Source organism: Artemia sp. Qi Xiang Cuo, chromosome 5, assembly GCF_049724085.1.
Source record: "Artemia sp. Qi Xiang Cuo chromosome 5, ASM4972408v1, whole genome shotgun sequence".
NCBI classification, from domain to species: Eukaryota; Metazoa; Arthropoda; class Branchiopoda; order Anostraca; family Artemiidae; genus Artemia; species Artemia sp. Qi Xiang Cuo.
In genome coordinates, this window is record NC_142798.1 from 34,941,166 (window position 1) to 34,957,052 (window position 15,887).

The following is a 15,887-nucleotide window of genomic DNA, read 5'->3' on the forward strand; positions in this document are numbered from 1 at the left end:
TGTGTGTGTGTGTGTGTGTGTGTGTGTGTGTGTGTGTGTGTGTGTGTGTGTGTGTGTGTGTGTGTGTGTGTGTGTGTGTGTGTGTTTGTGTGTGTAGGTGTGTTTTTTTGTTTTTGTGTGTGTGTGTGTGTGTGTGTGTGTGTGTGTGTGTGTGTGTGTGTGTGTGTGTGTGTGTGTGTGTGTGTGTGTGTGTGTAAGTTTTTGTGTGCATGTAAGTTTTTGTGTGCATGTAAGTTTTTTGTGCATGTAAGTTTTCGTGTGCATGTGTAAGTTTTTGTGTGTGTGTGTGTGTGTGTAAGTTTTGTGTGCGTGTAAGTTTTGGCATGTGTGTGTGTAAGTTTTCGTGTGTGTGTGTGTGTAGGTTTTCATGTGTGGGTGTGTTTGTTTTTGTGTGGGTGTGTGTGTGTAAGTTTTCGTGTGTGTATGTTATTTTTCGTGTGTGTGTGTAATTTTTTGTTTGTGCGTGTTATAGTTTTTGTGTTTGTTATTTTTTTTTTGCCTTTAATTTTTTTTTTGCATGTAAGTTTTATTGTGAATGTGTAATTGTTTTGTTTTTATGTGTGTGTGTGTGTGTGTGTGTGTGTGTGTGTGCATAAGTTTTCGTGTGTGTGTGTGTAAGTTTTTGTGTGTGTGTGTAAGTTTTAGTGTGTGTGTAAGTTTTTGTGTACATGTAAGTTTTTGTGTGCATGTAAGTTTTTGCGTGTGGGTGTCAGAGTGACTAAACTCTATATCAACATCCTTTTCTTGGATACATAGGATAAAATTGACAGAATCTAAGTGTCAGAGTGACTAAATTCTATATCAACATCCTTTTCTCGGATACATAAGATAAAATTGACAAATTCTAAGCGTTAGAGTGAATAATTTTTTTTTATCAACATCCTTTGCCAGATACATCGGATAAAATTGACAAAATATAAGTATCAGAGTGAATAATTTTTTTTAACAACATCCTTTGCCAGATACATCGAATAAAATTGATAAAATATAATTGTCAGAGTGAATAATTTTTTTCTATCAACATTCTCTGTCAGATACATCAAATAAAATTGACAAAATCTAAATTTCAGATGAATAAATGCTTTAACAACATCTTTTATCAGATAAGTCGGATAAATTTGACAAAATCTAAGTATCAGAGTGACTAAATTCTATATCAACATCCTTTTCTCAGATACATAGGATAAAATTGACAGAATCTAAGCGTCAGAGTGAATAAATTTTTATTTCATCAACATCCTTTGTCAGATACATCAAATAAAATTGACAAAATCTAAATTTCAGAATGAATAAATTCATTATCAACATCCTTTGTCGGGTATCTCGGATAAAATTGACAAAATCTAAGTATCAGATGAATAACTTTTTTTATCAACATCCTTTGCCAGATACATCGAATAAAATTGATACAACATCCTTTGCCAGATACATCGAATAAAATTGATACAACATCCTTTGCCAGATACATCAAATAAAATTGATAAAATATAAGATTCAGAGTGAATAAATTTTTTGTATCAAGATCCTTTGTCGGATACATCAAATATAATTGACAAAATCTAAATTTCAGATGAATAAATGCTTTAACTACATCCTTTATCGGATACGTCGGATATAATTCAAAAAATCTTAGTATCAGAGTGACTAAATTCTATATCAACATCCTTTTCTCGGATACATAGGATAAAATTGACAGACTCTAAGTGTCAGAGTGAATAAAGTTTTTTTAACAACAACCTTTGTCAGATACATCAAAAAAATTGAAAAAATCTAAATTTATCCGACATATCTGATAAAAGATGTTGTTAAAGCATTTATTCATCTGAAATTTAGATTTTGTCAATTTTATTTGATGTATCTGACAAAGGATGTTGATAAAAAAAAATTTATTCACTCTGACAATTATATTTTATCAATTTTACTCGATGTATCTGGCGAAGGATGTTGTTAAAAAAAATTATTCACTCTGATACTTAGATTTTGTCAATTTTATCCGATGTATCTGGCACAGGATGTTGATAAAAAAAATTATTCATTCAAACACTTAGAATTTGTCAATTTTATCCTATGTATCCGAGAAAAGGATGTTGATATAGAATTTAGTCACTCCGATACTTAGATTTTGTCAAGTTTATCCGACATATCCGATAAAGGATGTTGTTAAAGCATTTATTCATTCTGAAATTTAGATCTTGTCAATTTTATTTGATGTATCTGACAAAGGATGTCGATAAAAAAAATTTATTCACTCTGACACTTAGATTCTGTCAATTTTACCCTATGTATCCGAGAAAAGGATTTTGATATAGAATTTACTCACTCTGATGCTTAGATTCTGTCAATTTTATCGGACATATCCGATAAAGGATGCTGTTAAAGCATTTATTCATCTGAAATTTAGATTTTGTCAATTTTATTTGATGTATCTGACAAAGGATTCTATCCGATGTATCCGATAAATTTATTCACTCATGATGTTGTTAAAGCATTTATTAATCTGAAATTTAGATTTCTCAATTTTATTTGATGTATGTGACAAAGGATTTTGATAAAAAAAAATTATTCACTCTCACACTTGTATTTTATCAATTTTATTCGATGCATCTGGCAAAGGATGTTGTTAAAAAAAATTATTCATTCTGATACTTAGATTTTGTCAATTTTATCCGACATATCTGACAAAGGATGTTGATAATGAGTTTATTCACTCTGATACTTAGATTTTGTCAATTTTATCCGATGTATCTGGCAAAGGATGTTGATAAAAAAAATTTATTCACTCTAACACTTAGAATTTGTCAATTTTATCCTATGTATCCAAGAAAAAGATGTTGGTGTAGAATTTAGTCACTCTGATACTTAGATTTTGTCAATTTTATCCGACATATCCGATAAAGGATGTTGTTAAAGCTTTTATTTATTCTGAAATGTAGGTTTTGTCAATTTTATTTGATGTATCTGACAAAGGATGTTGACAAAAAAAAATTATTCACTCTGACACTTAGATTCTGTCAATTTTATCCGACGTATCTGACAAAAGATGTTGAAAAAAACAATTATTCACTCATGATGTTGATAAAGCATTTATTCAGTCTGATACTTAGATTTTGTCAATTTTATCCGATGTATCTGACAGAGGATGTTGATAAAAAAATTATTCACTCTAACACTTAGATATTGTCAATTATATTTGATGTATCTGACAAAAGATGTTGAGAAAAAAAATTATTCACTCTGACACTCAGATTTTGTCAATATTATCTGATATGTCAATTTTAACTGACGTATCTGACAAATTACGTTGATACTGCATTTAGTCACTCTGGTACTTAGATTTTGTCACTTTTATCTGATATATTCGACAAAGAATGCTGATAAAGCATTTATTCACTCTGATACTAAGATTTTGCCAATAATATTCGATGTATCTGACAATAGATGTTAATAAAAAAAATTTATTCACTCTGACGCCTAGATTTTTTTTCAATTTTATCCCATGTATTCGAGAAAGGGTTTATGATATAGAATTTAATCAATCCGATACTTAGATTTTGTCAATTTTATCCCTTGTATTCGAGAAAGGGTTGTTGATATAGAATATAATCAATCCGATAGTTAGAATTAGTCAAATTTATCCCCTGTGTTCGAGAAAGGGTTGTTGATATAGAATTTAATCAATCTGATACTAATATTGTACCAATTTTTTCCGATGTACCCAACAATCAATATTGATAATGAATTTAAAGAATGTTGATAAAGCATTTATTCACTCTGATCCATAGATTTTATCAATTTTATCCCATGTATTTGAGAAAGGGATTTTGATATAAAATTTATTTACTGTGATGCTTAGATTTTATCCAAGATATCCAACAAAGAAAGTTGAATAAGCATTTAGTCACTGATACTTATGTGAACACACTTTATTAAAATGCTCCATCTCCACTTTTTCTAAAGATATGATTTATGTGTTTATCTTTCCATCGCATAGAAAAATATTGATTTGATGCATGCACTAAACTAGATAGTGTCGATAACCAGCCATAAAGAATCAGTGGGGAAGCCGCATCGTGTCTCTGAGCAAGCATAGAGTACAACTGTTAGAGCCATAAGCTTATTTTATGTCATTTTAAGATACGTAAGAAAAAGATGAATAATTTCGAAGTCCAAAAAATTTTTAGTCCAATAAAAAAAAAAGTGCTACTTCATATATTATTGTCCTAATAGTAAAGGTCGTGACTTTCATGTCTATACCATTCTCATTTTGAGTTTGGAAAATATTAAGTATGATTTTTTTTTGTTTTAAGTATGTTTCATCTCATTTGAAGACATTTAAAAAAAAGTTGAAAAAATATATCATGTAAAAAAAATAATAAAAAAAATAAAAAAAAAATTTAAAAAAAAATCAAAAAAAAATGGGGGGAGGGGGCCAAAAACTTGGAGGGGAGGGGGCGCCCTTCGAGTTTGGGGGTACGGGACCTTTGGGTGGTTGATGTCTCTGCTGGTTAGGATCGTTGGTACTTATGATCCTTGATGGTTCGTACTCACAGACACCTTACTACTTTATTTGCAAGGATTTCTATGGTTTGTTCTGAACTTCATTATTAAAATTCTTTTCTTGCCATCTACATCTCTCTTAGTATCAACTTTTTAGTGTACTATAACGTTAGACTCTATTTTAAACTGACAAGACTGTTCTAACGCCACTTGTGTATTATACAGAACACATCGAAGAGGTAAAGCTATCCGTTATCAAAATTGTTTTCTTGCCATCTACATCTCTCTTAGTATCATCTTTTAGTATACTATAACGTTAGACCCTATTTTAAATTGACAACACTGTTCAAACACCACTTATGTATTATACAGAACACATCGGAGAGGTAAAGCTAGGTCAACTCACAATGTCATTCTATCATCGTTAACCATTTTCATAGATTGATGTTGTCTCAAATTTATAACAAATTGCCTTAGTTAACAAGCCCTTCGGGGTTACCTTAACTGCTAATCAGTTTAACTCTTTTTTTTCTCCACCTTCATACGATCCAATTCGCAAATGTTATCTAGCTCTGTTTTTTTCCCTATTATTCGAATAAGATCGTTCGCACAGTCCAATTCGTGAATCCCTTATCCCTTTTTGCAAATGTCAATCAAACAATTCTGATAGTACGATCCATTTTTTTTAATTAGCAATGACGCATTAATAACAAACTACTCTCGAGTAAAGGCAATTGTCCAAAAAATCAGAAAAACCAATCTGATTGTCTTATACAATTTCAATTATACTCTCAAAACGTGTTTGACCACTTTATAGGATTGCACGCTTTTTGCAATGTGCACGTGAAACTGAAGTGTATACCACGTGAAGGGGTACTCACTCTCTTTGAAAAGGTGCAGAGCATCAAGCAAATAGTATGGGAATTCCTAGGGCATCAAGCAAATTCAATAGATACAATCTACTATTGTCAACTAGAACAGCTAGTAGACCTTGCCATTTAAGCTGTGGAAGGGGGGGGGGCGAGGGAAGGGTCAACATCCCCAAAGACATGATTACCTGACCTCCCAAATATGTTGAACAAAATGGCTAGGCTGGCTGAGGGAGGGCTTGTTGCCCCCCCAGTCACTTTTTACTCTTATAAACGACACTAAAAATTTCATTTCTAAACAAATTAGCCCCTTTCAAAGTTTCTGCGACAACTCCTTCTATAAGAAGTACCTTGGTCAGAAAAAAAAACCATAAAAAATTATAATAATACATTGCGCCCCAGTCGCTCTTTACTTAGGCAGCATTATTGCACTGCCTGTAATGACCAATGCCACAAATGATATTGGTTCTCCCTCACCTCTCAAGCAGGGTTGCAACGGATATTGCCTAAGTACTATTTTAGGACTTTTTGACCAAAGCATTACATTTTTAGTGTTTTTTGCGAAAGAAGTAGTCTATTTTCCAATACTTTTTGTTAAACGTAGTGCCTTTTAAAAATTAACGTTCAAGAAAACAACTTGATCTTTAGCAATCTGTTTCCCCATAAAAAAGTAATTTTTTCGATTATGATTCTTCTCTTGCGAAGCTAAGAAAACAAAGAGACGTTATTTTAGAGATTAAAGACAGTATTCTGGTTTTTATTTAGTCATTCATTACAAAGCTACAAAGAAAAACTAAACACGATTGTATAAATACACAAAATATAGGTTAATATTATTTTGAAAAGGATATGTGGTGAAGGTTAAAAAAAGCTATTTTAAAATAAGACATTATAAGGTAGCCAAAGCGTTGTTGAAATTATAGGGGGCGGGAACTTCGGGGCCGACCCTCTTCCTGAAACTCTAGACTAAAAATGCACTCTCTTGAAATCAAATATACGATACCGCCATTTGTTTTGTTGAAGAGTATTTTACAAAATATTATTTTCGAACATTATTTAGCCACATAGGTATAATAAAATTATAACCGCAATATAACCAGGAAATGCTTTTTTCTACATTTGCCTTTTATCAAAATTTTTAGTCCTTTCCCAGAAGGGCCTTTCAGTTTCACCGTTTACCCCCCCCCCCCCTGAACTAATGCTTGGAAATAATATAATGTCATAAGCAAAAGTTTGCTGTTTCTTATTGTCGGCTTTACGAACTGGAGCTAGTTAGAAAAATTGCGGAAACTGTAAAAATGAGTTAATTTTCGTTTATAGAAAATACATATATATAAAGGTCTGAATGACGTAAATTGGAGAACGGGCCATCCCTTATCGATTCACTGCCCAATTAAATTTTGAAAGAAAACGATTTTAGGGATACTTCTATTGAAAAATCCTTTTCGTGGGTTTAGTGAAAAAATTAAAACCCCAAATTTACCCCCCCCCCCTAGAAATTCAAAGATACATTTTGTGTCCTCCTCTATATTTTTGTAAATTAATACCTATTCCAGGCATTACTGAGAGGGGGGAGGGGGTAAACCTGAAGTGACTTTGAAAATTAAAAAATTTTTGGGTAGAGGCCTTAGCATATAATCGGAAATATTGAGAAGGAAACGAGTTACGAAAACAATTCTTACTTCATAATTTGCAGAAAAATTGTAGTTTTGAACAACATATTCAACACATATTGAATGCTCTTTTACTTTATTTTACCCCCGAAAGTCCCCATAGTGTCATTCTTGTTTCAACAGGGTTAGCCGTAAATTGAATCAACGCTGACGTAATCGAGAAACGGAAAAACACATTCAAAATTACAGCAGAAAAGGGCTAAGTTGTCTAAATGATGCATGCTTTTTTTCATTTTGTTGTTTTTTTTTGCAGGCTTGGTTCAAAAAATAAAAACAGAATACTGCTCGAAAGGCAAATCGTATTCAGTAAATCACAGTCTGGCATTTAGAGAGTTATAAGGATGGCGGCCCTAATCTGATTCATGCTACTTTTTATTTATTTTAAGCTTGAACACATTATTCATTTTAATTTGATTTCCGTTATAACTCATCTACTTATCCGCAACAATTTAACTTATATTTATGTTTAATGTGAATATTCATTTTAATTTCTGTTCGTTTTGAATTCGATAAATCCTAATTAACAATTTTTTTGAGTTTTACATAAACATTGCTTTATTTCTGCTAGTACTACGTTTTATTCAAGCTCTTTAATTTATATTAGAAAACCTGTTTTCGGAAATTATGTTTAATTAGTACATTGAAGGGAAAATACACTTTACTAAAGCAATTCTAGAACATGGTCTCTGAAAGCTTTGGATCGGTGTTTAGCTTGTGGTGGGACTGAACACATTAAAATTCTAATAGCAGCTTCTTTATCCAAAGCTAGGTAGATACATATACCTTGAATGTCTTCACGGGACTTGCGGGAGAGTGGCAATGGGCAGAAGATGTTTTTGTTTGATTTTTCCTATAGTGTTGGAAAAGCTAGATAACAATTATTTTTGTCCTTTCGTTCTTGTTGTTCCTTTTTACACAACTTGAAAAACACTACTTTCTTTCTATAAACTTGATGTGCTAAAAGAAAGACAGCTGCAATACAAATGATCAAGAATAGAATAAACAGGTCAAATAAATCGGGTCAAAAAACATTTAATTTAAAAATAAATTATGTATAAAACTTTTGAAACTTAGATAATTCCTTTACTCTAGCCCCAATATCGTCTGTAACCATAGCTGTAGGGTGCGTATCCATATGATGGATATGCATAACCATATGAAGGGTAGTAATGACCATAATAACGGTAAGGATAATAACTATAGTGATGAGTTTCTGCTCCTTTCAGATCTTCTTCGGTAGGAGCTTCCAATTCAGATGCTTCTCTTCTCAGCCTGTTGCTATGATCGCCAAATGAAAGACCATATTCCTGTTTAGAATTATGCCATCCTCCGTTATTTGTTAACCCTCTTTTCATATCTTGAATTTCAATAGCTGGTTCCTTTGGATTATTTGGTTTGGCTAATACTGCGGTGATATAAAGGGCAACAAGCAGAATCTAGAAAAAAAAGTAAAGTATTTACATTGATTTAAATAGATATGTTAAAAATATGAATATATCCTTTGGAGATCTTATGCTGCAAAGACACCAAGAACAACAAGCAAAGTCAAGACCAAATGTTATGTAACCATTTGTAAATTTAAAATGTGAATTCAATCATACATATCAAATGTGTATTATAAAAATGTATAAGAGCTCATCCTTGACTAAGTTTTACCGCCCATCTTATCGTATCTAGAGTCTACAAAGAAAATGGTGACATAAATTAGCTGATGATTTTTTTTTTTTTTTAGTTTCAATATTAAATTTGGGAATTTAACGGCGAAAAATAATAAAAGAACGGTTCATAGAACAGTTATTTAAGGAACTAGAACTCCAATCAAAAAGTGCATTTTTATAATAAAATGTGTGAATAGTGTACTAAATACCACTATGGAAGAAGATAAAATGAAAGATCGTTCCAATGATTATCTTTGACAGCTTTATCGATTTCATCTTTCCAGATTAAAATACAAGAAGCATAAAAAGAAAAATACTGATAAAATAAAGTTGGTGCTGTTAAATTCATCCATACTAAACAGACATTAGTAAAGTATTTCAATTTGAAAAATTCCAAGCATTCAAACATTTCAAATAGCCTAATGAAACGATCAAAAATTGAAAAATAAAGTTCAAAAGATCTCAGATATAAGTATAGCATCAAAAATCAAAATAAAGGGACATAAGATTATTATTGAATTAGAAAAATAAAACAATAAATTACCAAGTAAAGCAGACATACACTGATCAGTTATTTGACCCAGGTTTAATGCGATAAAACTACACTTTCTTTGAATAAATCAAGAAATTTTTTAACAAGATTTATTTTGCATTAAGTTCAATTGTAATTGTTGCTTAAATATTCAAGACCATGTCATCTTTTATTAAGTCATATGTTAAATTTTTATTAATTGATTTGGTTTCACTATGGTACTAAACCATGTTACCTTAAAATAATTGATATCTCAAATGTTCCAAAAATACATTTCAAGAGTTTCTGGTTGGCTGTAAAAGTACTCTCAAAAATAATCTACAATTGAAAATGACTCGAGTTGGCTACTTACATATTTCATTATTAGCAATTTTTTGGAGAGCTATCAACTTCGACTAAAAGATTCAACTGGTAATGTAAACTAAGCAGTGGCTTATATACATTTGAATATACAGGTTATATTTTCCTAAATCAAACTAGTTTGCGGTGAAAAGGTACCGGGGACTTTTTCAATTGACGTTGGATGTCGCAGCGGTTAAGAACCGAGATTAATCGAAAAGAAAGAAGTGGTAAAGTTTCTTTAAAGGGAGGGTCCCATCAAAAGCAAGGTATTTTAGGTGAATCAGTGCACAAAATACAGGCTAACCGTAATTTTAGCGTGAGGGGGGGGGGAGTATTTTTATGAGCATTGGAGCCTGAGTTGATTGGAAATAATTTAGCTTTAGTCCCTGTATAATAAGGCCACTGAGAGCAAAAACAATTAATTTCTTATGCATTCCATATCGTTTTTACAATGTGTTTACAATTTGTTCCCATCAAGCTACTAAAACTCTGGCGGAAGGAGGGAAAAATGTCCAAGTTCAAAGTACATGCTATTACAGTAATTCTTCTTGGAAGGGGGTAAAGAATGGGAAAGATTGCTTGAGATTTCAACATCCCCTTCTTCAATACTTGTTTTATTAAAATCTCCGTGCTCCTACTGTTAACAGTCTTCAGGTTGCAATCAGGCCTGAAAAAAAAACATCGAAATATAACTGAAAAAATAATTGCCAGAAGTAGTGGAAGAAGTAGTAGCTAATTTAGTTAGTACACTGATGGAGCACTGAGTTTTGAATAAATGGAAGGCTGAGGGTCGGATAGATGAAGTATGGAAGGACAAGTTTGTTTGATTATATCCCCCCACTAAATTAAACTTATCCTTTAATCTGTCATTTCTAAATGAAAAAACTTCATCCCTCCATCCCCAATTCCTCCAATAAACAAAAAGTGATCCCTCAATCCCACGTCCTTCCATGAAAACAAATACATCCCTCATCTCTGTTTTTGCCGTCCCTTCATCAAAACAAAGTCGTCCTTCCATCAAATCCCTCTAACCCCTCTTTCAAAATAAACTCATCCCTCCATCCATCATCTTTAAACCAAAACAAACTCATCCCTCCTACTGTCATCCTTACATTAAAGAAACTCATCCATCCATCCACCATCCCGCTATCAAAACAAACTCATCCCTCCATCAAAAGAATATAGCCCCTCCATCAAAAGAAACGTATCCCTCCCTACAAATAATCCTACCATCAAGACAATCTAGTCCCTGCATCAAAACAAACTTATTCCTCCATCAAAATAAAATAATCCTACCGTCAAAAGAAACTTATCCCTCCATCCGTCATCCTTCTATATAAATAATCTCACCCCTCCGTTTCTCATACCTCCATCAAAAAAGACTAACCACTTTATCCAAATAAACTCATCTCTCCACCATTAATCCCTCCATCAAACTCATCCCTCTTTCCAAACAAACCGATCCGTCCATCAAAACAAACTCATTCCTCCATATCCCATCTCTCCATCAAGACAAAGTGATTCTTCAATGTGCAATCCCTACATCACTCATCCCCCCATGCAAAATATTAGTCCCTACATTCCACATCCCTCCATCAAATAAAGGGATAACTTTATTTATCCCTTTTATTTATCCTTTTGTTTGTTTTGATGGAGGGATGACGAAAGGATGAATTAGTTAATTTTTATGGAGGGATGAGGAAAGGAAGGGTGACGAATGAGTTAATTTTGACGGAAGGATCAGGGATGGATGGATTAGTTTAATATGATAGAGGGATACGAAGGGAAGGATGAGTTAGTTTTTATGGAAGGATTAACGAGGGAAGGATGACAGATTAGTCTATTTTGATGGATGGATGACGGATGGAGTTATGAGTTTCTTATGATGGAGGGATGAGAGGTAATTTTGTTTTGAAAGAATGATGACAAATAAGTCAGATGAATAAACCTATCTCTCCCCCATTAATCCCTCCATCAAACTCATCCCTCTTTCCAAACAAACCCATCCGTCCATCAAAAGAAACTCATTCCTCCACATCTCATCTCTCCATCAAGACAGAGTGATTCTTCAATGCGCAATCCCTACATCACCCATTCCCCTATCCAAAATATTAGTCCCTCCATTCCTCATCCCTCCATGAAACAAAGGGATAACTTTTTTTATGGAGGGATGACGCAAGGATGAATTAGTTTATTTTTATGGAGGGATGAGGAAGGTAAGGGTGACGGATGAGTTTATTTTGACGGAAACATGAGGTATGGATGGATTAGTTTAATTTGATAGAGGGATACGGATGGGAGGATGAGTTAGTTTTTATGGAAGGATTAACGAGGGAAGGATGACAGATTAGTCTATTTTGATGGATGGATGACGGATGGAGCTATGAGTTTGTTATGATGGAAGGATAAGAGATAAGTTTATTTTGAAGGAATGATGACAAATGAGTTTGGTTTGATAGAGAGATGGAGGAATGAGTCTGTTTTCATTGAGTGATGGCAGACAGAGGAAGGAGTTTGTGTTGGTTGGGGGATGGAAGGATTAGGGATTAGTTTGTTTTGATAGAAAAAGTAGGCATGGAAGATGAGTTTTTTTTATGGACGGATAAGGGATGGAGTTCGTGGGCACTGGCTAGGGGAGGGGGGTCAGGGCTCCCTGGAAATTTGGGACTAATGTAATTATAAGGAAACCAAAGGAAATAGAGCAGAATAGGGAAAAACTATGAAAAAAATGTGTGTTGCCCTATTGCTGGCTGCCTGTCAATAGATTTTGACCCTTAAGGGCTGGGCACACGTAGCTGATTTCAGGAACTGATTTCCAAATCAGCGCCGATTTTAAAGGAAATCGGCGTCGATTTGAGATTGAAAAATTTTCAACAGATTTACAAAATCAGCGCTGATTTTCATCATGATCATCACCAAAAAATAGGGATACAAATAGTCCGCCAGAGGTATCTGTGGTGAAAGACCTGACTACTGAGCTTGAGAATTAAACTGAGAACTAAGCTAAGATTAATCAAGTAACTATTAATAGACTCCAGTTGACTATTTGTGTCCATGATTTTTTGTTTTGAAAATTTTGCGCAATAAATTTTTCTTTCAACCAATTTTTCTTACCGCTTTCGTTTGTCCACTGATGCTGAAATCAGTTCCCGAAATCAGCTACGTGTGCCTAGCCCTTTAATAGAAAAAAAATATAAGTTCTAATTTGTGACAGAGTGACCCCTTTCTAATTTTCCACAAATATTTTTTCTATATGATTTGGTTGGAGCAAAAATAAATTCTTCATGATAATGAATGATAAGTAAATAACGATCCTTGTCAATAACGAAAGTATAAGAGCCTAACTATTAATAACATTCAATAAAAGAATCAGCTTTTTATGGTTATCCTAAATATGCATTTGTTTATTAGTAATTAGTGCAGTTATTAGTACACAAGAAAGTTCTCATAACTATAGAAAACACAAGAAAAACAATTTAATAAGGGGCGATTTCGGCAAAAACACGCCGTCAACTTTTGCTTGCATTGCAAGAGTACCCATGTGCTGATATATAAAGCCACTATAATCAGAAATATTTCCCCTGAACGGAATTCTGGGACTTTCTATTTTTCCCCATGAACGGATACGTTTTTTGTGTTTTATTATCGCTTTTTTTTTTCAGGAGTGATTGTATTTATCTAGTTGTCACTTTGAAAAAGATTTAATCTTTTACAGTTATGGATTATAAAGGTGTCAAATATATTGGCTTTTGAGATTAAAAATGAAATTAAAAATATTAAATTAGAAATTTTTATTTGGTTATTTAATCTTAGTTTTAATTTTTTACTTTGAGCAAACTTCTTTGATAATGCTTTACTTTTTATAAGCACTGAGTCTAAAGGCATTAAATATTTTGGTGTTTGATAACCAAGTTCAAAACTAGTGATATTGTTAAAAAATATCCGTCCAATGCTTCGGCATTGCTTAACAGAACTGAATGCTGGGAGTTTATATCTTAGTTTTTTGCATGCAGGCTATTGTTTTACGTATTTTTTGTAATTAATTACTTTTTTTCATTTTTATATACTTTTACTTTAACTGACATACTTTTTCCATTTCCTTCAGAAAAATGTTTGTCTCTAAGCTTCATTAAATTTTGAGATAGTCGTTTTGTTCAGCGTAGTTGATTAACAGATAGAAAATATATTTTTGAGGAGGACACTCCCCCACAACCCTTAGGGCAAGGGTTTCGAGTTATGCCCTGGGGGCATCTAAGGTTTTTATAGAAGGCGTTGTCGTAGAAACTTCAAAACAGGCTCATTCGATTGGAAATTCAAAGGGCTAGTGCCATTTTTAATAGTCGAAAGTGATTGGAGGGCAACTAGCCTCCCCCCCACGCCCATCATTTCCCCAAACACATCCAATCAAAATTTTGAGAAAGCCATTTTGTTCAGCGTAGTTGATTTCCAGATAGAAAATATGTTTTTGAGGAGGACACTACCCCACAACCCTCAGGGCAAGGGTTTTAAGTTATGCCCTGGGGGCATATAAGGTTTTTATAGAAGGTCTTGTCGTAGAAACTTCAAAAAAGGCTCATTCGATAGAAATTCAAAGGGATAGTGCCCTTTTTAATAGTCGAAAGTGATTGGAGGCCAACTAGTCCCCCCACGCCCATCATTCTTCAAAACACATCCAATCAAAATTTTGAGATAGCCATGTTGTTCAGCGTAGTTGATTTCTAGATATAAAATATATTTTTGAGGAGGACACTCCCCGACAACCCTTAGGGCAACGGTTTTAAGTTATGCCCTGGGGGCATGTAAGGTTTTTATAGAAGGCGGTGTCGTAGAAACTTCAAAAAACGCTCATTCGACTGGAAATTCAAATGGCTAGTGCCCTTTTTAATAGTCGAAAGTGGCCAATAGCCCCCCCCCCCCACCCCCATCATTCCCCCAAATATATCTAATCAAAATTTTGAGATAGCCATTTTGTTCAGCGTAGTTGATTTTCACATAGAAAATATGTTTTTGAGGAGGACACTCCCCCACAACCCTCAAGGCAAGGGTTTTAAGTTATACCCTGGGGGCATATAAGGTTTATATAGAAGGCGTTGTCGTAGAAACTTTAAAAAAGGATCTTTCGATTGGAAATTCAAAGGGCTAGTGCCTTTTGAATAGTCGAAAGTGATTGGAGGGCAACTAGCCCCCCTCTCACGCCCACCTTTTCCCCAAACACATCCAATCAAAATTTTGAGACAGCCATTTTATTAAACGTAGTTGTAAGTTCTGGAAATTAGGTCTTTGAGCTTGACAACTCCCCCACCGCTTTCAGGGCAAGGGTTGTAAGTTATACCCTGGGGGCATATAAAGTTTGTATAGAAAACATTGTCGTATAAACTTCATAGAGGGCTCATTTGATTGGAAATTGAAAGTTCTAGTTCACTTTTTAAGCGTAAAAAGATATTGGCGGGTAACCCGCTTTCCCCCCCCCCCCCTAAACCCTATTTATACCCCTTTGATATCATTTTTATACCCCTTAAAAATGAACACAATGCGATAAAAGTATAACTCAAAATAACATATATAGAATAATATATGCACATAACATGGAAAAATTAATCAAATTACGTATTATGAGTTGCGGCTCACCCAAATCATGGGCCAGGGGGCTCACCATTGCACAATTTATGGAATCAATCCTACAATAATTAAAAATATAAAGTATTTTTGATTATTTTAATGTCCTTCACAACTCAAACGGTCCAACATTCTACACCCCAATGAGTCTTTCTAATCTCCTAAATTGGGAACGGAGGAGATGAGTGAAGTTCCACCCCGTACTGGATGAGTCTCCAACCTCACCCTCCCCCTCTCCTACTTTCTACGCTAAACTTTTCTTCTTTATTCTAACTACGCTGCCCCCAACCCAAAGACTTTAATAAGGTAAAGTTTTGTATGAGAAGAACATATATTAAATCTATTATAATTATCCAATTATAAGGTTAAGTTACATACTCTGCGATAGCTACAAAATTGCTTTGGCAAACAAAATCCTATTAAGGTCAATTCCAAACAGTCGTTATCTCTCTGTGCCAGCAAGTGAAATGGTCTGAACACTCTTATTGAAGCTATTTTTTCAATCCATTCATTGTTGTCAATCGCTGTCCACAAGTTATGCAAGCTGTCTATTGTTCATATATGAGGTTTTTATGAAAGAAGTAATCGTATAGACTTTGAAAAAAGCCTCATTCGATTTGAATCGAAATTTCTAAATCCGTTTTTTAAAGTCAAGAATAATCGGACAGTAAGCAACCCCCCCCCATGCCATAAGAACTTG

The 15,887-nt window shown here is 33.7% G+C and overlaps 1 protein-coding gene across 1 annotated transcript; it reads right to left on the minus strand.

Annotated features, from left to right (window-relative positions):
* Positions 1–8,055: 8,055 nt before the first annotated feature.
* Positions 8,056–9,670, minus strand: LOC148952078 (uncharacterized). The gene is made up of 2 exons (XM_089088831.1): positions 9,582–9,670; positions 8,056–8,475 (listed from the first exon to the last, which is right to left on the minus strand). Exons 1-2 carry the CDS (start codon positions 9,588–9,590, stop codon positions 8,128–8,130), a joined length of 357 nt encoding a protein of 118 aa, XP_088944957.1. The 5' UTR covers positions 9,591–9,670; the 3' UTR covers positions 8,056–8,127.
* Between the last annotated feature and the right edge of the window lie 6,217 nt (positions 9,671–15,887).